The 24,265-nt window shown below is 35.7% G+C and overlaps 3 protein-coding genes across 3 annotated transcripts in view; 2 read left to right on the forward strand and 1 right to left on the reverse strand.

Moving 5' to 3' along the window:
- The window catches only part of LOC149906290 (trehalase-like), a 38,615-nt gene extending 16,086 nt beyond the window's left edge, over window positions 1-22,529 (reverse strand). The window contains exon 1 of the mRNA XM_090104318.1: window positions 22,418-22,529. The gene's annotated coding sequence lies outside the window, so the exon portion shown is untranslated. The remainder of the gene's footprint in view (window positions 1-22,417) is intronic.
- Window positions 6,606-8,022, forward strand: LOC149906291 (uncharacterized). Its single transcript, XM_090104893.1, has one exon. It carries the CDS (start codon window positions 6,949-6,951, stop codon window positions 7,705-7,707), a length of 759 nt encoding a protein of 252 aa, XP_089961019.1. The 5' UTR covers window positions 6,606-6,948; the 3' UTR covers window positions 7,708-8,022.
- On the forward strand, window positions 8,275-10,698 carry LOC149906292 (uncharacterized). Its single transcript, XM_090104412.1, has one exon. It carries the CDS (start codon window positions 8,275-8,277, stop codon window positions 10,696-10,698), a length of 2,424 nt encoding a protein of 807 aa, XP_089960538.1.
- Window positions 22,530-24,265: the final 1,736 nt, after the last annotated feature.

The following is a 24,265-nucleotide window of genomic DNA, read 5'->3' on the forward strand; positions in this document are numbered from 1 at the left end:
TAATTATAACTATAGCATTATATTATTATTATTTTAGCATAGACAGGTATAGCATAATGTATATAGATTGCTGATGATGGTGATGAAGATGATGATAAAACTGGCAAACCCCTACGTCAAGAGGTTATTAGTTATTACGTCAAGCGCATACTGTAATCGGATTAAAATATATTATTAGTTTATGAACCTATAGTACGTAGTACTATTATAGTTTATACATTCTGTGCCTATAGGTTCTTATAATAAACTAGCGCTTCGCGGTTTCACCCGCGTGGCTCCGCTCCTGTTGGTCTTAGCGTAATGAGTAATGACTAATGATATTATAGCCTATAGCCTTCCCCGATAAATGGACTAACTAACACCGAAAGAATTTTTCAAATCGGACCTGTGGTACCGGAGATTAGCGCGTTCAAACAAACAAACAAACTTTTCAGCTTTAAGTATAATATAAGTATAAATTAATCCTTTTTTGTGAAAATATTTACGTCGATCATTATTTGGCAGCTATGTAACTGATAATTATTCATAAATTAAGTGATATCCTAGTCAAAAACTTCCGTAATTATAATCAGTGAATAATGATTGACATTTAAATTAATAGCACATTAATAGGTTTAGCTTCTAACTAAACAACTTCGCAAAAACGTATTTGATGTTCTCAAGCATACATTTAAAATTTTAACAGACATCTTCATCTTTCACATCAGAAAAAATATAATCTTTCCACTCTTTGACAGAGACCAGTTCTGTAATCTATGAATGATTATGTCAAGTAGGTAACAACTAACAACATAGTGTGAAGTCCCGTTTCCACGAGTGGGGTAAGGGGCAGATTTGTACATCTGTTTCACTGATCGATTTTCTTTAGGGACAAGTAGGTGATCAGCCTTCTGTGTCCTGCCAGACCGAGACATTATTTTTCTTTGTATAGAATAGAACCGAATCGAATCTTTCGCGTTAATCCGAGGACGCTGATGCTTGCGCTGACTTAGTCGCTGATGTGGTCACGCAAGGTATGGAACTCTTTATTCCTTACTCCGTGGTACCCGTCGGCGGCAAGTCCCAACCCTGGTTTGGACAATCCTGCAAAAATTCATCCCGTTTTAAACAGGAATGTTATCAGGCCTGGGTAGAAGCCATAGCAAGAAAGGACTCTAATGCTAAGGATCTTAAAAAAAGGTTTAATGCTGCCTCCCGACAGTACAAGAAGAGCATCCAAAAAGCTAAAGCAGAGTTCGTCCGAAGAATCGGCGAGAGACTTGCACGCTACCCCTCTGGCACACGTGCCTTTTGGTCACTTGCCAAAGCCGTTCAGGGGAACTTCTGCAAGTCATCCTTTCCTCCTCTACGTAGGGATGACGACACTCTGGCCCACACTGCAAACGAGAAAGCCGATACATTGGCCACACTCTTTGCGTCGAATTCGACCCTGAATGATGAAGGAAGAGTTCCACCCTCCATCCCATACTGCAACAGCAAAATGGCTGACGTGAAATTCACACAACGCGCAGTACGTAGAGCTCTTCTTTCACTCGATATCCATAAGTCGAATGGGCCAGACGGAATTCCTGCAATAGTTCTCAAATATTGTGCTCCCGAATTAGCTCCAATTCTTACGCGTCTGTTTCGATGCTCTTACACTTCTAGCATAGTCCCAAGCACTTGGAAGTCCGCCCTGATTCACCCTGTACCGAAGAAAGGCACCCGCTCAGACCCGAAAAACTACAGGCCGATCGCGGTTACCTCCTTATTCTCAAAAGTGATGGAATCCATCATAAATTCCCAGGTGTTACAGTATCTAGAAGATCATCAGCTTTTAAGCGACCACCAGTACGGTTTCCGTCGAAATCGCTCAGCTGGTGATCTTTTAGTTTATCTGACCCATCGATGGGCATCTGCAATTGAGAGTAAGGGGGAAGCCATGGCAGTTAGTTTAGATGTGGCCAAGGCATTTGATCGGGTGTGGCATAAAGGGCTCCTTTCCAAGCTGCCTTCATACGGACTACCTGAGAGATTATGCAACTGGATAGCCAGCTTTCTCAAGGCACGAAACATTAAGGTCGTTGTCGACGGAACATGCTCAGAATCCTTGCCTGTGAATGCTGGTGTTCCACAGGGTTGCGTGCTGTCGCCGACGCTATTCCTTTTGCATATTAATGATATGTTGCAAGTACGTGACATACATTGTTATGCTGATGATAGCACGGGCGACGCCGCATATACCGGTCTTGCAAATCTCTCTCAGGACCAAGTGGATGAGCATCGAAAACAACTTGTGTCTAAAATTGAGAAATCTCTGGAAGAAGTCTCAATTTGGGGCCAAAACAATCTCGTCCAGTTTAACCCCTCAAAGACGCAAGTTTGCGCATTCTCAGCTAAAAAGAGGTCTTTTGCAGTGTCACCTACATTCCAGAACACTCCTCTCAAAGCCACGCCATGCATCGGAATTCTCGGTATCGACATTGCGAGTGACGTACAATTCCGCGGTCATCTGGAAGACAAGGCTAAATTAGCCTCTAAGAAACTTGGGGTGCTCGCAAGAGCGAGACAGTACTTCACGCCAGCTCATCGCCTACTACTCTACAAGGCTCAAGTTCACACATGGAGTTCTGTTCTCACCTATGGGCTGGAGCACCCCAGTATCAGTTACTTCCATTTGACCGCCTTCAGCGTCGTGCCTGCCGCATTGTCGACCTACCTGAGCTCACCGATCGGCTGGATCCTCTGGCTTTGAGGCGCGATGTTGCGACTCTATGCGTATTCTATCGCATATACAACGGGGAGTGTTCTGAGGAACTATTTGCCTTAATACCACCTGCAGAATTCCACAACCGCACTGCCCGACACAAGCAAAAATATCATCCACACCACCTGGATGCATGGCGCTCGTCAACCGTGCGTTTCTCACGGCACTTCCTGCCCCGAGCCACACTCCTGTGGAACAAATTACCACCTTCCGTGTTCCCCAACCAGTACGACATGGGAACCTTCAAACAAAGAGCCTACACCTTCCTGAAAAACCAATATCCTTCTTAAAGCCGGCAATACGATCGCAGTGTTCCTAACGCTGTGATCGTCATGGGCGGCGTCTATCACCTACCACCAAGTGAGTCGCCTGCCCTATTGCCAGGGTTATTATAAAAAAAAAAAAAAAAAAAAAAAATCAAATAGACAAATAGTCGTATTTGCCACTTGTCCTTAACTACAGGATATCTCCAATATACCTAATACAATATAACACACGTTAAATTTTCCGATTTGAAAATTGAAATGTACCTATACCTACATATATGCGTCACTAAACTTTAATAAAAGGGATAATGATGAAACTTATATGTAATACAGCAAGACAAGCACCTATTGTCTTTCTATCTATCGCAAGGTTTAATAATATTTTGATGGCAATCGCGATTTTCATTGATGGAGGATCTTTGATGATTCTATACAATGTAAGACGGTACATAAAACTGTTTAAGCGACTGTGATTCGTATGAATGAAAATATTAGAGTAGAACACTTTATTTCACGTGATAAACTATGTACATAGTATTTAAATTTAAATAAAAATAAAATTAAAAAAACTGTGATAGTTGGTAAGTCTGTAGTAACTAGTAACATGGCAAATGAGAATATTATTGAATTGTGCTTTAAATCCTTAAAAATTCCTTGCATTTCTAAAACCAACATGAAAGAATAAACAATAGTTAAATGGTTAAATTATCACGATATTACCATTTACCTCCGAGTAAATTGTTTCTAGTTCAACGAGAAAGGCGAATAAAAAAAGTTTATCCTTCTTAAATAACTTTGTTATCTAATCATTGGCTTGTAAGGATTAAGGATAATAACTATAGAACGAGGTAAAATAGTGTCATCTCTATGATAGATGAGGAAAGTTAACAAAAGTATCTGTTACAATGGAACTAGGTATTTCACGGTTGTTAGTTTTAGCATGTTTTAGTTATCATTATGACCGTTTAAAAGTATTCTTTTTTTTAATAATGAGTACTGTGGGAGATTGTTTAATTGTAAATGAAATAATGGCCGATTTTATCGAATTATTATATTATGTTCAATTTCGATGAGTTTAAGAAAAGGTTTAACCAATATTTTAGCAAATATTTTAGCATGATTTTACCCCTAGAGGATTAGGTTGTCGACCTATCTGCGTTTGCTGGGTCAGATAGTAATAATATACCTACCACGAGTTATCAATTATCGTCATATTTTAATATAAAATACATATTAAAATAAATAAACTGAACCCATACGTGGATCGATGCAACTTACCAATTTAGAATGTAGGTTCTATACCCTTTTCTATACATCTGTTTTTAGTTTTTACTATGTGTCTAGGCCGTGGGGATAAAAACTAGACTTGAATATTTATTAACAGTGTTACCTACAGCAACACGACGAATAATATCTACGATTTCATAATATGTTTAGTCAAAATTTGTGATTTATATTATATTCTAAGACCCGAATATCGAGGTCAAATATTGCATAAAAATATATTCTGTGCTAGACTTTAGTAAAGCTTATTTATTACATAATTATTATGAAACAAACACCAATTTTGAAAATTGAATAATAATTATTTATTTCCGCCTCAGGCCGTTGTGCCAATCCAGATTATAATCTACCTTTGCACCAGATTTTACGTAAAGAGCCAAAAAAAATATCCACTTTATAACATAGGTGTACGAATAAAAATCATTGCATTGCTATTTGGTAGGACTAGGAAACAGGACTACGATTCGGAATATATGACAAATGCTGACTGTACCTGACCTACCAAAAGCACAGAACAGTATACAGATTAGTACAAAACTACAAACGTAGCAAAAGTATAGAATTCATTCTCGTCACATAAATTCATTTAAGGATAAATGATTTCATTATAATGTCCTTTAACTCATCAATTTTGATGGTCGAATTCGTCATGTAATTCAAATGAGGTGATGCATTTTTATTGGGTATACGGACATAGTTTGAAATCAAATTTATCTTTAGTTTTTACATCATTATTTTTCGGATTCTATAATGTCTTACGTATAACTTAATAGTTAATTTAAGCTAGTAGTTGGCATCCATACAAACTTTCGTCGTTATTTATAAGGAGAATTCATTTATTATACCTAGTTACCAACTTATTTTAATTAAAATTATATTGATAACAAAGTAAAAAACAAAACCTAATTAAGAATATTTTATTAAAGAAAGATTGATAGTCAGTATCTACAGCTGTAATCGTTACAGAAACAAAACAATTACAATTAGGTTGGAAATAGGACCATTAATTATTTTATCTTTAATTAATGGTTATTTCCAATAATTAAAATTTAATATACACGATAGATTACTTTCTCCAACGTGTTTTTATAATAAGGAAATTAATAGTTCTCATTGTATTATATATTGTTTGTCGAGTTAAATAGAAATTAATATTCTTTCATAATGCGAAGCATTAGAGAATGCTCTACGTTCGAAAAATTTGTTTTGCCTTGGTTCCGCATTACACGATTGGATTACCACGTATTATATTATCACCTAGTATCCTTAATCTGCACAAAATTTTATAGATAATTTACTGGAGATGAATACTAGTAACTGGTAAACGGGAAAGAAATGTAGAAATAGAAAAAATTAAATTACCGTCAATGAAAACTTTTTTTACGGTTGAAAACTTGAAACACGATAGTTTGTGTAAAACTTAATCAATTTAATGGTATTATTTTTTATCAGCTGTAGATCTACTATGTGAAAATTGGTATTGAAAATTGTTATATTATATTTTAGCATCGTTTAATAGTATCATCGAAAAACTAAAATCTTCTTTTCGACGAAGGAACGAGCATTATGAGTCGTGCACTTTTGGATTCTCCAAACTTTTTTATAAAATACTAGCCGTTTGTTTAGGGAGATAATTGAGTTTTGACAACCGTTTAACATCTGTGTAAAATCAAAAAGCTATGGACAAACAATAAAAATTTATTCCACATGAGATCTCATTGAAATAACGTATCGAATAGGTAATAATGTCTTACCTACTAATTATTTAAAAGCGGCCTATAGAAAAGAAGCTTACGATTCGACACGTTTTACGTATTCGTCCATTCATACTGTCAAGACAATTTAAAAACGAAATATTTAAATGAATAGGCCTTATCAAAGAATAAGTAATTAGCGAATGGAAAATATATTCAATAAGTACATTTAAATACCATGAACATACCTACATACCTATTTTAAATATATTTTTTCCTTTACCACAACCTTGGCTTAATGTTATACGAGTCGTAAAAGATAGAAAGGATTTGAAATTTGACAGATAACTAAATAGATAAAGACCCTTTATTGTTAGTGTACCTATTCATTACAAATATATACCCTGTAATTATTATACTCATAATAATCATACACACAGTAGGTAGGTACATATAGTACTGTATACCCACATAAATGATAATCGTTTATAATATAAATTCGTAATTAGAATAATCTATTAAATTCGCAAAAACCATTTGATTGTAATTTATTTACTACTTATTTACAATTAATTAGTTTTAACGTAACGTAAGTTCCGTTTCCGGCATCAGAACTGTAAACACCGCAGTGATAAACTCCGAGAGAAATTAAGCGAAATAAAATAGTAAACGTAATTTCTGGTTGCTAGTATTCGTCGATACAGTACAGGGACCTCTTGGAAGCGATTAAAAACATACAGTGAAGTGCGTTTACTGGAAATCACCGTGAATCTACAACCACAATATCAACTATTGGATTAGAGGTTAGATATTACGAAAACAAAATCGTTCACTCAGTGACACTTGTAGCAAACGTCAATAGATCTGACATATTAAACAGTGTTGCCAATTGTGAAAAATATCTTCTACTATCTTTTACTATTGCGTCTCATTACACGTAGTAAAAAAAAAATATAGAATGGAAGGTCAATTTCAAATATTATTCGAAAAAATGAAATTAGAGATGCAAAGTCAAAATGCTGAATTGAAAGATTCTATAACAAATAGCATTATGGAAAAGATGGATGATAAATTAATCCCTATTATAGAAGAAAATAAGAACCTGAAAACTAAAATAGAAAAACTGGAAAAAGAAATAGATTATCTTAAGAGGGCTGAGAAAAACAATAATATTATAATATTCGGCTTAGAAGAAAACGAAAAATCCTCTTATGAACTAATACAAAAGCTCAAAGAAACCTTCAATCAAGATTTGAATATTAAAATAGAAGAATACGATATCAACAAAATCTATCGCTTGGGAAATAGAAAGAGAGAGAACAGCAAACCGAGACCGGTACTGTGTTCATTTATAAACAACTGGAAAAAGACAGAAATTATCAGAAGTAAAAAAAACCTAAAAACTATATACATTGCGGAGGATTACTCGAAGGATGTGTTACAAAAAAGAAAAGAGCTGCAAGCCAAGTTAACTGAAGAGAGACAAAAGGGCAACATAGCGTATCTGAAATATGATAAATTAATTGTAAAAGAGAACAACTACAGCCAAGAGAAAAGGAAAAGGGAAATATCCGCTTCACCCTCCTCAGATAATAATCAACCAAAAAAGCAACAAACCCTAAACACAACGAAAACAAACAGGACTAATGCTTTTGATTTAATGCGATATAGATCCAGCTCCCTTTCGAACATGCCTAATACTAATAAAAACCAATAGCAACTAAAGAACGGCAAACGGAAACCACAACCAACCAAAGAAACCAATAAAGAAACAAAAAACCAACGAACTCCCCCAAGCCGACTGGTCCTCGAGGGGGAAAGCGACCACAACCCTCCAACCCCTAAAGACAACAATCACCAAAAATCAGTAATTTACATAGGATCCCTCAATGTCCTCACCTTGGGAAAAGAAGAAAACCTTACGGAACTGTCATATGCGCTAAAATCTATCAAATGGGACATAATTGGCTTGAGCGAAGTGAGAAGAATGGGCGAAAGTATTACTTGTCATCCAGACTTTTTACTATATCAAATAGGGGAGACGCAAGGCCAATACGGGGTAGGATTTATTATTAAACAACATTTAAAACAATACGTGGAAGAATTCATCGGAATCTCAGAACGGATAGCGATTATGAACTTGAAACTACCAGGATATAAAAAACCGTGGTCTATTGTACAAATATATTCACCTACAGAGCAATCAAATTTAGAAACGATAAATAACTTTTACCATAATTTAAACGAAGCCATTCAAGAGCATACCCATAAAAACCTTATAGTCATGGGTGACTTCAATGGCCAAATTGGAGCAAGACGCCCAGGAGAAAACGTAATACTAGGACAATTTTCATATAGTAACAAGACTAGAAGCAGAAATGGGGAAAAAATTACAAACTTCGCGCTAGAAAACAAGTTAACAATCTTAAATACTATGTTCAAGAAGAACCGAAAGAGCATGTGGACCTGGATCTCGCCGGATGGTAAAACAAAAAATGAAATTGATTTCATTATGACCAACAGAAACAGCTACTTCACAAACTTTACTGTCATTAAAAGATTTAATTTCAATACCAACCATAGGCTACTTAGAACTGAGCTCAAAATAAATCAACCAAAGAAGATTAGACCGAGACGAGACTCAAGAAACGCAAAACTCAATGAACAGCAATTGGAGCAAATAACAACAGCCCTAAGAGCTGAACTAAAAGACTTCAAAGAGAATACTAAGGAATTAAAAACCCAGGATAAATACAATTACATAGAGAATATTATCAAAACCCAAACTAAACTCACAGCAGATACTAAAATTGATTCAAAAGGAACACTATCAACAGCCACTATAAAACTCCTAGAAGAAAGAAATCACCTTATTAACGAAAGAAGTACTCAAAATAGAAGACAGAAATTAGCCAAAATCAGCAAAGATATCAATGAAAGTATTAGAAAGGATAGAAAACAACGAAGGATGCAAACGATAGAAAATTACATACTGAAAACCGGTGGAACTAAAAAAGCACTCAAAGAATTGACTGGCACGAAGAACTGGATTGTAAAAATGAAAGACGACCGAGGAAAATTTGATCATCACAGAATTGACATTCTAAAAACAGCTACATCATACTACAAAAAACTTTACCAAAACAACACTACGCAAGCCGAAATCAATCTAGTGGAGACCTCGAACACCCCTAGTATTCTCCAACCAGAAGTCAGTAAGGCTATCGATACCCAAAAGAGTGAGAAAGCACCCGGGCCCGACGGCATAAGCAATGAAATTTTAAGATATAGCAAAGAGATCCTGCTACCTGTCCTCACAGATATGTTCAATGATATCTTGAATACCGAAACCATCCCCCAGCAATGGACCAAGTCTCACATCATCCTACTGTATAAGAAAGGTGATAAATATGACATAGGAAATTATCGCCCTATTAGTCTTATGTCGAATGTATATAAGATTTTTGCTAAAATTATCCTAAAACGGATCGAAAGGACCCTAGACGAAAACCAACCTATAGAGCAAGCAGGATTCCGCAAAGACTACTCAGTAATCGACCACATTCACGTAGTGCGCCAAATTCTGGAGAAATACAATGAATACCAACTCATATACTACATTGCGTTTATTGATTATAGTAAAGCATTTGATTCTCTACAACATGACAAAATATGGGAAGCGTTACTAGAACAAGGAATTGAGCACAAGTACATTCGATTAATAAGAAACATATATAGATGCAGCAGAGCAAGAATCCAACTAGAAAAGAAAAGTACTCCTTTCAGAGTAGAAAAAGGCGTAAGGCAGGGAGACCCTCTATCTCCGAAATTATTCTCCGCAGTGCTAGAATCAATCTTCCGAAGACTCAATTGGGAACATCTCGGAATTAATATAGACGGTCAACGGCTATCGCACTTAAGATTTGCTGATGACATAGTTTTACTGGCAAAAACAGCAGAAGACCTAACCAGAATGATAAAGGAACTTGCGAAAGAAAGTGAGAGAGTAGGCTTGGCAATGAATCCGGAAAAAACTAGGGTGATGACAAACGGGTACAAACATACTATAGATCTAGGAAGCACTCAAATCAGCTATACAGACGAGTACGTATATCTAGGGCAGCTCATAACTCTAAAAGATCCTATGCAGAAGGAAGTGGACAGAAGAATTACAAATGGCTGGAAAACATACTGGAGTTTAAGAGAGGCTATGAAAGATAAAGAGCTCCATATAAACCTAAAAAGCAAACTTTTTAACACCTGCATACTACCTGTCCTTACGTACGGGTGTCAGTCATGGTCCTTGAATCAGGCCACCTCAAACAAATTGGCAACTTGCCAGAATGCAATGGAGAGGAGCATGCTCAACATTAAAAAGTCCGACAGAATTAAAAAAATCGTCATTAGAAACAAAACGAAAATTACCGATGTAATAAGCAAAATCAAAAGACTCAAATGGCGATGGGCTGGTCACCTGGTAAGAGGACACGACAAATGGAGCAAAAGGGTGACATGGTGGTACCCTAGGGAAGGTAAAAGGAAAAGAGGCCGACCACAGAAAAGGTGGGACGATGACGTTCGACAAGTGGCAGGAGCCACATGGAACAGAGTGGCTCAAGTAAGAAAGGAATGGAAGAGGTTGGAGGAGGCCTTTGCCGACTGGCAAACAGATCTAGGAAAGATAACTAAACAACAAATATTAGTCTAAATTTTTATCATATCTATTAAGTTTAAGATTTTAATGTTAGTTCTTTACATAAGTATAAAAAACATTGTATTAAGTGATCTGAATAAAGGCTATATTATTATTATTATTATGTTTCTCTCCATAATACACGGGTATCACCAGAAGGAAGATACCCGGTCCTTTGGGAGGCTTACGTGGGGACACAGGTCCAACACGCAGAGGCCCTTTAGAGAATTTTAATGTGTTTTGGGACACCAGCCGCAGCCTGCCCATGACTGCACTATAGAGATACAGCCCTAGGCAGTCCGCGGCCGATGTAGGACTATTGCAAGTTAAGGGAATAAAATAAACTGGGCTATGGAATGGGATGTTAATGGACCGGAATTAAGGACTATGGAAGACTATGGCACCTGCCTTTCTACTAAGATATAGCAAAAAATTGTTGGCAGGTGGTGACTCGCCCTCTCACTGTATGGGCCCCCGCAATAAGTCGCTGCAATAGTGCGACAAGGGGGCAACATATTGTGAGCAGCTAAGGGTGGAGAGGCGTCCCTGGACTTTAAACTACGATCACGCGCTCCCTGAGGGTCCAGCATCACGTGCCCACTCGCCACTTACGCTTCGCATCCACCCTTCGAGCTAAAAGCTCTCGCGACTCCACTCTGGCCGGCCGGTTAAGGCAAGCCAGAGGTGGGGGTCCTGTCCTCGTCAGGCTTCACTCCGACCGGCCGGTGAAGGCGAGCCGGAGATGAAGACAGGGGCCTCCCCCGGGAGCACTCGGTTCCCGCGGGGTCGCTACTCCCCGACACCCCGCCACAAGGTGTCCTGCGGGTTGACTGATTGCACGGGTGGAATATCTATTGTCACGTAAACAATAGATATTCCAACCGTGGGCGATGGGGTCGTCACATCCCTACGCCCTTATTATTATTATTATTATAGTTTTAACGACAAATAATTCAAAATTAAACAATATTGTTAAACACACCTTGTTCGTTTCCTAAGAAATTTAGACACTTTTATTGTATAAATACAATGACTCTTTATGCATATATAGATAATATTAAGTTTTCTTATTCTTATCATTTGATAAGATATGATAACAAGCGGTAAACAATACTCTTGTTATTGAAGTACACGTAAATATTTTACCCCGGCCCTGTACTAAACAATGTACGATTTCAAATATTCTGCCTACACAGAAATGTTTACCTACTGCAATTTGTACAAAAAATGGGTAAAATAAATAAATTTTGAATTTAGGTGGTTATTTAAAACATACATTTTACTTTACATAAAAAAACTACAATATTAGTCTAGTTTTATTTTTCCCTGTTACTCTCCAAAATCCGTCCATTAGTAAATTTTAGATTCCTACAATGACACTTCATTCTCCCTCCTTTGAAATAAAATATATTCTAAATCTAAACATATATTTTAACTAGCTGGTGCGTTGTGCGCGGGCTGCAAGCAGCCCGCGAGCCCCTTTTGCCCCTGGGTTGAAGCAATAGGGCAGTCATTTGAAAATGCATCAAAATCCCCCGTCAATTTGTTATTATTTGCCAACAGCGATTCCACAGTCAATCGGAAGTGCTTATAAATTCCCAATTCAAATATTTTCTATTTTGAAATGGTGTCGACCTTCGAGGGTGCGTGGTGCGCGGGCTGCAAGCAGCCCGCGAGCCTCTTTTGCCTCTGGGTTGAAGCAATAGGGCAGTCATTTGAAAATGCATTCGAATTTCCTGTCCATTTGTTACATCTGCTAACAGCGATTCTACAGTCAGTCGGTAATGCTTATAAATTCTCCATTCAAGTATTTTCCACTTCGGGAGGCTGCCCACCTTCGAGGGTGAGTGGTGCGCGGGCTGCAAGCAGCCCGCGAAGCATCCCAGGGCAGAAATCTTCAGTCAGTTGAAAATGCATAAAAATTCCCCGTCAATTTGTTATTATCTGCTAACAGCGATTCCACAGTCAATCGGAAGTGCTTATAAATTTCCCATTCAAATATTTTCTATTCCGGGGGGCTGTCTACCTTCGAGGGTGCGTGGTGCGCGAGCTGCAAGCAGCTCGCGGCTCATCCCAGGGCAGAAATCTTCAGTCATTTGAAAATGCATTTGAATTTCCTGTCCATTTGTTACATCTGCTAACAGCGATTCTACAGTCAGTCGAAACTGTTTATAAATTACTTATTTTACTTATTCAAATATTGGTAAAATTCTTGAAACGTGATCCCCGAATTTCATCATTTTGAGGTGTCTAATCGATAGCGGGCAGTGACTTTTCATAATAAACTGTTAAAGAGTTTACTTAACACGCTCGTCGCTTCGCTCCTCGCTACCTATTTGAATATTTAAGCCGGCCGCTGACGTGACTTGCTCGCTTCGCTCGCTTGGCTAGTGCGGTAGTTCAAAAGTAACCTAACTCGCTCGTCGCTTCGCTCCTCGCTACTTCTTTGAGTATTTACGCCGGCCGCTGACGTGACTTGCTCGCTTCGCTCGCTTGGCTAGTGCGGTAGTTCAAAAGTTAACCTAACTGGCTCGTCGCTTCGCTCCTCGCTACCTATTTGAATATTTAAGCCGGCCGCTGACGTGACTTGCTCGCTTCGCTCGCTTGGCTAGTGCGGTAGTTCAAAAGTAACCTAACTCGCTCGTCGCTTCGCTCCTCGCTACTTCTTTGAGTATTTACGCCGGCCGCTGACGTGACTTGCTCGCTTCGCTCGCTTGGCTAGTGCGGTAGTTCAAAAGTTAACCTAACTGGCTCGTCGCTTCGCTCCTCGCTACTTCTTTGAATATTTACGCCGGCCGCTGACGTGACTGGCTCGCTTCGCTCGCTTGGCTAGTGCGGTAGTTCAAAAGTTAACCTAACTCGCTCGTCGCTTCGCTCCTCGCTACTTCTTTGAATATTTATGCCGGCCGCGGACGTGACTTGCTCGCTTGGCTAGTGCAGTAGTTTAAAAGTTAACCTAACTCGCTCGTCGCTTCGCTCCTCGCTACTTCTTTGAATATTTACGCCAGCCGCTGCCGTGATTCGCTCGCTTCGCTCGCTTGGCTCGTGCGGTAATTCAAAAGTTAATAAATATTTTCTACTCCGGGAGGCTGCGCGGGCAGCAAGCAGCCCGCGGCGCCGTCTTTTGCCGTTGCTATTCAATTACCCTTCCTACTATGAAAATTTCCATACAAAATTTTCGAAAAAAAAAATTTCGCTTTTTAACAAAAAATTTTATATGCCTGGAAGCGGACCAAGTTTTGAAGTATTTTTTACTACGGCGACCCCGACCTACCTGTCACCGATTCAGAGAACCATTGAATTTCGTGATGTATGGAAAATGGAAACCGGGGGTCTGAAAGAAATTCTGAGTATGTAGTTTTGTAAATCTGGCCGATTAGAGCATAGAAGTCAATTTTCAGACCGATCGTAAAGTAACCGGTGCCACCATCTTGCTTTGAAAAATTGGCCATTTTTGAAAAAAAAATTGCGTCCAATTTGAAATTTCTCCATTGCCCTGGTAGTGCCCCATCTTCCTGATCATTTTTTAGTTCTACACCCCCCACCTATCTGGCGCTGTTTCGGAGAGCCGTCGAATTTCGCGTTGTATGAAACTCGGAAACCAGCGGTGGAAACTGAATTATGAGTATGCCAACTTAATTTGCGGCTCAATTAAAGCCCTTGTGCCAAGTTTCAGCGCGATCGGACCAGCGATGGCCATTTTAGCATTTGTATGGCGGCGGCCATTTTTTCCGCCATTTTGAATTTTTTTCACCATCTGTGGTAATTGCTCGAGGTCTACTACACATTAAGTTTGAGCACCCCAGATGTAGCTGCTACCGTTTGCGCGGGCCGTTGACCGTCTCCGCGGGCTGTGAGAAAGTTCAAAATTTCGGATTTTTCTGTATATCCTGGGAGCTGGGCGAGTATGAATGCATCATTGGTGTGTTTCTCCGTTGCGCCACCTCGTCTAAATTTACGTTTTTATGATTGAGCCAAAAATGGGAAAATTCCAAAATCGAGCGTCCCACTATGGCTCCCTGGTAGCGTCTCAGGGTGGTGATCATTTTTAGTTCCGGGACCCCCCACCCAACTCATACCGTTTCCGCGGGCCGTTGGATTTTCTAATGTATGAAAGTCTGAAACTGGGGCCCGGAGCCACTCGAACGGGGCACCGATCGATTCGCCGGCTCGAACAGAGCACGTGTGCCAAATTTGAGACGTAAGGATTCATAAACGGCAATTTTGGCAAAGTACGGCGGCCATCTTGTTTTCGCGAAAATCCCCATTTTTCCACCACCCCTGGTAATCGCCACCAGTTCTGAGCATTTTTTGTTCAGACACCCCCCCTCCAGGTATCACCGTTTTTGCGCACCTCCAGGGGTCCACTTGGTTTTCGAAGGTGATCGAGATCGCTATATTTTTCCTCTGGTCACTCGGCGCACCTCTACACGATCACGTCGTTATCCCCCCCACTTTCCACGTAGTTTCCGAGAAATCCGATGTCAGTGAGTCAGTGAGTGGTAGTGTAGCTTTATATATATATGATACGACATCAATCATATATGTAGGTATGCATTTACTAAACACTCAGAAAAAAATATTCTCGAGGTTAGATACACAAGCAAATATTTTAACATCAAAATAAATTAATCATGGAATCTACATTTTTGCGAACAGATTGCGCGACCTTTTTATTAATTCGATATAGAATATTATTTTTATTCAAAGTTAGGATATATGTAATAATAAAACAATTATTAAAAACGGAGGCTGCAACTGCAATATAACGTGGTCAATGTTATGTTCATAATAATAACAACATAATTAAATATTCTTATTTTATTCAAAGATTTTAAGAAGACAAGGTGTGACGAAGAAATTTTGAAGATAACTTATAATGAAATTCGGTTTGCGGTCGGTTAACAAATGTGAGAAATTAATTTAATTTTTTTTTAATTATGAGAATCTTTATATCGATACTAGATTTCCGCCCGCGGCTTCGCCCGCGTTTTCAAAGGAAAACCCGCATAGTTCCCGTTCCCGTGGGATTTCCGGGATAAAACCTATCCTTTGTGTTAATCCAAGTTACCCTCTATATGTGTGCTAAATTTCATTGTAATCGGTTCAGTAGTTTTTACATGAAAGAGTAACAAACATCCATACATCCATACATCCATACATCCTTACAAACTTTCGCCTTTATAATAGTATTAAGATTAATCTATACGAGAAATAATAGATTTGTAACAATTTCATTATACGATTATTATTATAGTACAAAAGCAAAACGAAAGGATTAAGTGTAATCAAAATATTTCATGGGAATACCTGTAAAATGACGTAATTTCAAATTTGCGTACAAAATAAACAATTTGTTTCTGTATTGTGTTGGTTTTTCGCGATTGTTCCCTATGACAATATTTCTTCAAGTTCAAATTAAAAATTATTAGATAGAAATTTCTAATAATTAAAAATATTCAATGAATGAGATATTTGTGAAGAATGTCCTGAATACCGATAAGTTATTTGATTCAATGTCATCCTGCTCCAATAAAAAAAACCAACGCTAAGACGCAGAATTATCTCAGATGCTGTAAATATCTTCATACATTTTTAATTATCATTTTGTTTTTTATTACTAAAATTTAAGACTTGATAAATCCTAATTAGGTCCTTACAAGTCATCGACCTTCCACGATTATGTGCATTACTTATATTATTATACAATGTTGATTGTTGATACCGTAAAATCGCTTTGAATCTTTTTACAAGATTTTTACTTAGAAATAAAAAATAATTTGGAAAATCCAAAAGTGCACGCCTCATAATTTTTTTTAATAAATATTTATTAATTATTATTTTTGTTTATTTAATAACAATTAAACCACATCGAATCAGACCCTGAAAAATGAAAGGGTTCTATTCCTGAGCATACTCAAGCGTAAGAGAAAAAAAAGACTCGATTAGTAAAGTATTTCGGTCGCTATCGTGTTAACAAGAAAAAGGATCCGCACATACAGACACACGGACGTCCAAGACAGAACTTTTTTAAACTGTTTTTTAACTAGTTTAAATAACAAAAATGACATCAAAAATATCATGAACGTTAAAAATAGTGTTTTTTCTTAATATGTGTGTGTATGTATTATCTTACAAGTGCAATGTATGATACATAAAGACATTTTAAGTTTGAAAAATCAGATGTTTTGCGCGAAGTGACAGTAGTACCCACCTCAACGCTTCGCTTATGAGGCGTGCAATATGTTCATAGGCCACACAACAACAACGATCTATTTAATTTTCGTTTATAATTCATATATTATTATGATATAATTAAGGATATAATTCAAACATAATTAAACATAATTCAAATATATTAGTTTTATAATAATTATATCGACGATGTCTATGTATAAAACTAGTTTACGAAAATGTCATCTAATAACAGGTACTTATTTGCTAAACCAGAAATTTATTATTATCATATGAATAATAATTTAAAATGTTATTAATACGTACCTACTTGCTTATTTAAATTAAACCAAAAAGATACTGTAGTTTTTTTTAAATAGAACTGTAACAAAATTGATCAAATCAGTTTATGAACAAAAAAAACCGCCTTTAAATTAAACATTTTTTTTTCTGTTACATTAAAAATGTTATAGCATGCGGCCAGTATTCTTGATGCCTTGCAATTTATTCAAAAGAGGTTTTACATCTGAGATTATCTTATCTATAACTTATTTATTTAGGTACTTTAGCTTTAAATATATTGTGTCAGTTATAGCATAAGAGTGATATAAATAAATATCTAAAATGACACCACACTTTTCCTCTTGTGAAGCAATTTACTGCGAACAAGGTGTCGTCAACGTGATCTCAACGAGTTACAGTTTACATAATTATTATAATTTATAATAAGCTGTGAAATAAATAATATTATCTATAGGATATCATATTGTTTGTGACTTATTATTTTAATATCTATATATTTTTGACGACGCGGTTGGCGCAGTGGTAAGTAACTGCCTACTGAGCCGACGGTCCCGGGTTCGATCCCCGGTCAAGGCAAATATTTGTGTGATGAACTCAATTATTTGTTCTTGGGTCTGGGTGTTTATCTGTATATATGTATTTATTAAATATTATATTTATCGTCGCCTAGTACTCACAACACAAGCCTGAGCTTACTGTGGGACTAGGTCGATTTGTGTAATAATGTCCTATAATATTTATTTATTTAATATTTATTTATTTATATCTAGGAGCGTAAAATATGCTTTTATACATATAATATTATCATACATATACAGGGTGTCCCACTTTCGGTATACTAAGCGCAAAGGGACTTGTAGTGTTGCATACACTGAGTATGTAAAAAATAATTATAAAATTCCAGACGCATTTTTTTTTTAATAGAGGAATTCTTAAAATTCCATGTGTACACCCCCAACAAGCAAACCGCCCAACTTTGCCACCCGCATGTGAGCTATCGTTTAAGATTATGTTTTCATAGACAAAATACTCACATTAGCGAAGCGGTATATGCCGGCTGCGCGAAGCTAGAGACGAAAACATGGATTTTAAGGAAAAATTTAGCAAAAAATTTTCGCGTAATTTTGTTATTTAAGTATTTTTTATGTGATCAGTGTATGCAAAACTACAAGTCCCTTTGCGCTTAGTATACCGAAAGCGGGACACCCTGTATAATGGCTGCCATGTAGGTAGTATTTTAGTAAACACTATATTTCACACAGAACCTCGCTATCTTCTTTGTGCCTTAAAATATATATATGGGTCATTATACAAAAATGGGGTAACTTTTGAGGATATTTTGTTTACTATATTTTTTATATCAGATTGTTACAAATTAGGGTGTATATGATAGCTAATCTAATGAATATATTGTTCCAAATCGGGCCAGCCACTTTTTTAAATAGATTGTGAGATATTTTAAATTTTCTGGATTTGGCCTCCAGGGGACTGACGAGGCTAACATGGTACTGATAAAAAACTATAACTTGTAATATTCTTAAAGAAATTCAATGAAAATTACTACAAATCTCTCAGTTTTAATAATGGCACATGTATTTTACGTACTTAACATGTTTAAAAATGATAATTTATAATATGTGATACTGGGAAAAACAATGTCTCAATTTTCAAAACAGCCTTCTGACATTTAACGCAACGTGAATATTCTTACTCTCTTACTTAACTTTTACTACTTTAAATTAGTTTTACTTGATATTTTAAGTAATTCACAAACAATAGAAACAAAAAAACGGCCAAGTGCGAGTTGGACTCCTAACAAACCTATTGTTTATTATGTTTGTCACTTAAAATTTACACTTTTAGCAATTTTTCCTTTATCTGTGTTATAAGACGTTGCTATTTACCGAGTAGAAGTAAACTATAGTAGACTGTATACACGGCAAGCATCCTGTGTGTTTTTTTATTCCCTTGCGAATATTGAATTTTGTGGAAATTTGCAGTATTAACGGATGTAGGTATCTTTTGATTGCGTTGCGTTATAAGTTTGATTATTTTACATCCCCAAGGGTTCTTAATCTTGAGTATCCAATATAAATTTCAGATTGATACCTCCACGCGTTCCAAAAAAACGTCTTAACAGACAAACGGACAACAAAGTGATCCTATAAGGGTTCTGTTTTTTCCTTTTGAGGTTCGGAGCCCTAAAAATCTACCAATATTTATGTTAAAAGTACTAATTATTATAAAATTAAAAACCAAAGGCTCGAATGAAAGTCTCATCTGAGTTTTCATAAGAGCCCCTTGACATTTTTATAATGTTATTAAGTTTAATAATTAACTTTTATGTTATTTTGAGGTAATTTTACTTCACAGTATTATACGTATACGTATTTATCTGATAAATAATATAAAAAGCTATGCCCTGAAAGCATCAAAATCAATAATTAAAAGAAAATAAGATCTTTTTAATAAAATTATTAGTAGTTTGTTTCAATAGCTCTTTTCTTTGCTACTCTTTTTTAAATGTTTCTTCCCTAGTCAAATTCAGTTTCTTTTAGCGTGGCGCATGATGTTTTTAACTGAAATATAATATAGAAATGCTTATACCAATAGCAATCAAGATAAAAGTTCTCAAAAATGATAGAGTCATCAGTACTATGGGGCGCCGTCAGTCCTCTGGCGCGATATCTGACAAAGGACTGATGCCAGCGGATTGATGAAAAGGGACTTAATATGAGGTTATAATCACAAATTAGGTTTTTTTGCCTAATTTCTAATATCAACAAACTATATTTTTACAAATCATAGTTAACCATTTATAAATGAAAATAAAAATCGGATTAACAATAAAATAACGACTCACCATAGGACTGAAATGTTGACTGGCGCAGCAAGATTTTAGAGGACAAACACAACCCTAGCGCTGGTACAGTTATGACGGCCGTCAAAATATGCGGTGCACAAGTAACTTCATTACCAACATTAATACTTAGACAGGGATTTGACCTCGACTTGGTGATATTTAGCGAGAATTTCGAATTTAAAAAACACACAACGGACTGACTAGTGAAAACGATGACAAAGTTTAATTTTATTTTTTAAATAAAATGGAAAACATTGCGTTATGAAAGTTGTAGTATATAATACTATGTACATCAAAGATTGTAGTGAATTAGTAAGTTTTCTTAAATCGATGATAATGTTTAAACGATAGTCACTTGATTGTTGGATTTCGGAGTTGTGACATGCCAAAGTACTGACGTTTGAGGTATTAATTTATTATTTTTATTCATTTGTATTTTAAATAAAGAAGTGAAATTGAGTGACCAAATAAAGGACGCTTCATTGTTTTAAAATAGATTGTTATTTGAATAAAATATAATAAGACTTTGTTTAAATTGGCTGATGACATCGAGTTACCCCATTTTTGTATAATCACCCATATGTACTTATTATCCTTCTTTTGAAGTGAAACTTCTTTAGGCACGTTGATAGTAAAATTTCAAGGTTGCGTCATGGCAATACCGCCACGCCAGGGAATAACTACTGAATTAACTAAAATAAGGTTTCTTTGAATCTTGCGAACGAAGTTTCACTTCTGACACGTGTGCTCGGCACACAAACTCTTTCTTTGTAAATATATCTATAATCAATAAATCTATATTTATAAAAGGATTTTATTAATAGTTAGTTATTTACTAATTAACATTTATTAAAAATAAAACTAAGAATACATACATTAAAATGTCAGACATTTGAATATAAATTTAGTTTAATGGGATGTTTTCCGATTCTATAAATATACCTAATTAATTAAAAAAGCTTTTTTATACAAAAGAAATAGTTTTTTATCATCACGCCTGATGGTATCATAAGTTAACCGCAGAGCGGTCGACGAGCGTTGTGTGGACACCTGAAACCTCCTGAATATAGACCTAGTCAACATTTTGTGTAGTACATAGTACCTCAATGCTAGTCAACGGGTTGAATTGTTCCGAAAAATCGTCTGATATGTGTTTTTATAAAAACACTTACACGCACAGAACATAATATAAACCTCTCTTTATATGTTCTGTGCTAACACGTATTTACACGTAAGTAAATTAATGACGAGCGCTACGATCCCTGAATTTAGGGGAATTTCTCAAAACCTTAGTCATATCACTACCTAGGCCTAATCATGAAATGGCAAATCAATTATTGTTAAAGTATCGTACCTAGTGATAAAATTGTACTACGAATTACGAAATTAAATACGAAAACAACGATTATCTATACTAATATTATAAAGATGAAGAGTTTGTTTGTTTGTTTGTTTGAACGCACTAATCTCGGGAACTACTGGTCCGATTTGAAAAATTCTTACGGTGTTAGATAGCCCATTTATTGAGGAAGGTTATAGGCTATATTTCATCACGCTACGGGCAACAGGAGTGGAGCCACGGGGGTGAAACCGCGCGGAGCAGCTAGTTATATGTAAACTGTACTCCTGTAAAACTCACTCGAGCAGTTTCTACGGAAAATACAGTCAATTTACAGATAATTTCTTCCCTTTCAGACAATGTTTAAAACTCAAAAGCCAAAAGCTTTGTTAGTCGGTAGATATGTTTTATATTATTTTGAGAAATAGCTACCTACATCAACTTGATAACGGAAAAATTCGTTTAACAGTATAGGTATCTACCCTCAATATGATAATAATATGTTTATTAATTATTTTCACACAGCTTCAATCTAGAATATTCTTCCAAATTATCTGATATCACTTACGATAAAATATGCTTACATTTATGATTATTTGTTTACATTATTTATAATATTTATTTAAGTAGGTACTTTTAAACAACTTTTTTTTCTGCAAACAAAAACATAGATTTTTATATTTGTTATTTTATGATGTTCCATAGAAGCACGTGGTGTATTTGGTAATTCATTTTTAAATATAATATAAATATAGAATACAATATTTGAAATATTTATTACTCACGGGCATTTATTACTTTGATTTGTTTATTACCTTCAGTCTTCACGGTTAAAAACGTTTTAGCAGAAAAAAGCAATCATTGTATACAATAGGTATTATATTTATGTCGTTTAAATATTACAATATTAATTAATAATGGAGTAATATTAATATTTACAGAAGAACAAAATAACTATATGACTTATTATTTTATAAACATAATATTACATATTTTAATGTAAGGGGCATTTACCTATCCTCCAATATTAATTACATAAATCAAATCAAACTTACCTTGAAGAGAAAAATTAACAAAAGAACACTGACACTAAATCGAAACTTATTTAATCGAGTTGTTTATCGGAGCATCGTTCAACAAGTACACACAGGTCAGCGGTCGAAAGGAAACTGAAGAATTTTAGGCGCGAACCGATAATATGCGCACGCGCCGAGCTTACCGCATCCGAATCCTGTAGCCGACGAGCATGGTACAGGTAGTGGCAAATTAATTGGTCAATTTAATATTATGAGATTTATATAATTAGTTCTGGCTCGTAGTTTTATTAGAACTCATTCTAGTACCTATTGAGTACAAGTACAAGTTTCAGAGTAATATTTTTTTGCAATGGAACAGATATACATAATAAGTAATAACTTGGTTCAAAGCCTAGTTATTTTATAAATGATTAGGCGGGTCTTCACTGACTGAACTGCTTCGCGCAATTGCTTCGGGAATCTGCTCGTTTTTGGAGACCCGACTATTAGAAACGGGACATTTGCATGCGCCGTTTCATCGAATTTTGATTTAAACTGGATGTTTTTTCAGTGAATTATTATATGCTTGCTTTTCATTCAGAAAACAATAAAGAAATAAACGTTTCTTTTGTGTATGAAAGTACGATTATTACCTATCGCAAATTTATCGATGTTTACACCATAACAATACTGCAATAATAACAATGTTTATTTCTTTTCTATAAATAATATAAGTGTAATATGTGAAGTTTATCACAGATAAGATATAAATACTTTATACATAATAAGCGTGCATTGACGACCAACGAACCGAACAAGGCCTTTGCAATTTTATTATAAATCTCATATCCTATGCATATAAATAACATCATGAGGATAATACATTATTATAATGTTTTCTTTGAAGCCTTAGGACTTTTAATATGTATACGCTAAAGAAACAAAGTAGTAATTAAAATTAATAAATCATTCAATAAATATCTATATTTTTAACTCTCCTAAAAGTGAGACAGAGAAATTAACAATTTTTACACTCAGTAAGTTTAGCTTTTCATAGGAGTATCCACAGGGAGTATCGATATTTTTGCTATTAAGTGTACAATCACGATTAGAACGTTAAAGGAAGGATCACGGACGCATGGAGCAACGTATTGTATAATCTACATCAAAATAATGAATCTGTATCTAATTATTTAATAATAACATTTGTAATGTTATAAAAAATCTGTACATTTTATATTAATATTTTTGTTAACTAGGTAGTTGTAGTGTGTAATGTATCATGTATGTTTTGTATGTGTGCGTCATACTATATAGTCCGTTTAAGAGCAGTTGTGAATACATTATTATACACCCTACAGTCTAGTAAAGTGTTTGATTACCACAAACCATTGCATAGTTTACACTAGAAAATTTTAACGCAACATACGACTCCTAACCTAAGCTCCTAACGGACAAATTTAATTCAAACTTTGAACACTTATCCAGGATCGGTGACAATACAATAACTCCATGGGTTTAAGCTTGTTTTTTTAACTATATTAATTAATCGTAATATATTAGACTAATGAAAGTTGTATTATTCCTGGGTAATATACATAAAATGGTATGGAGAAATCAGAAAATCCAATATGGAAAGACCCAGATTTAACAGTATTCTATTTCAACTCCGTAAGGCGTAAGCCAATCACAAGGAAATGATCTTACTCCCTTTCGACGTCGAAAATAAAATCATGAAATGTTTCTGTGTACGTTAAGTACCACCACAGCGATTTTAAAAACTATTCAAGTAATTTTAAAAATTATTTTACCATTAGAAATCTACCGAGTAAGAAAAGACAAAATTATATCGATATCAAGAGTTTATGAGGATAGACATATTACAAA

This window comes from Colias eurytheme, chromosome 8 (genome assembly GCF_061535395.1).
Source record: "Colias eurytheme isolate Ceu_HAF_F1 chromosome 8, ilColEury1 Martin Lab GWU primary, whole genome shotgun sequence".
Taxonomy (NCBI): Eukaryota; Metazoa; Arthropoda; class Insecta; order Lepidoptera; family Pieridae; genus Colias; species Colias eurytheme.

Coding starts and splice junctions, on each gene's coding strand:
- LOC149906291 (XM_090104893.1), top strand. CDS start 6,949: ATGGAAGGTCAATTTCAAATATTATTCGAAAAAATGAAATTAGAGATG.
- LOC149906292 (XM_090104412.1), top strand. CDS start 8,275: ATGGGTGACTTCAATGGCCAAATTGGAGCAAGACGCCCAGGAGAAAAC.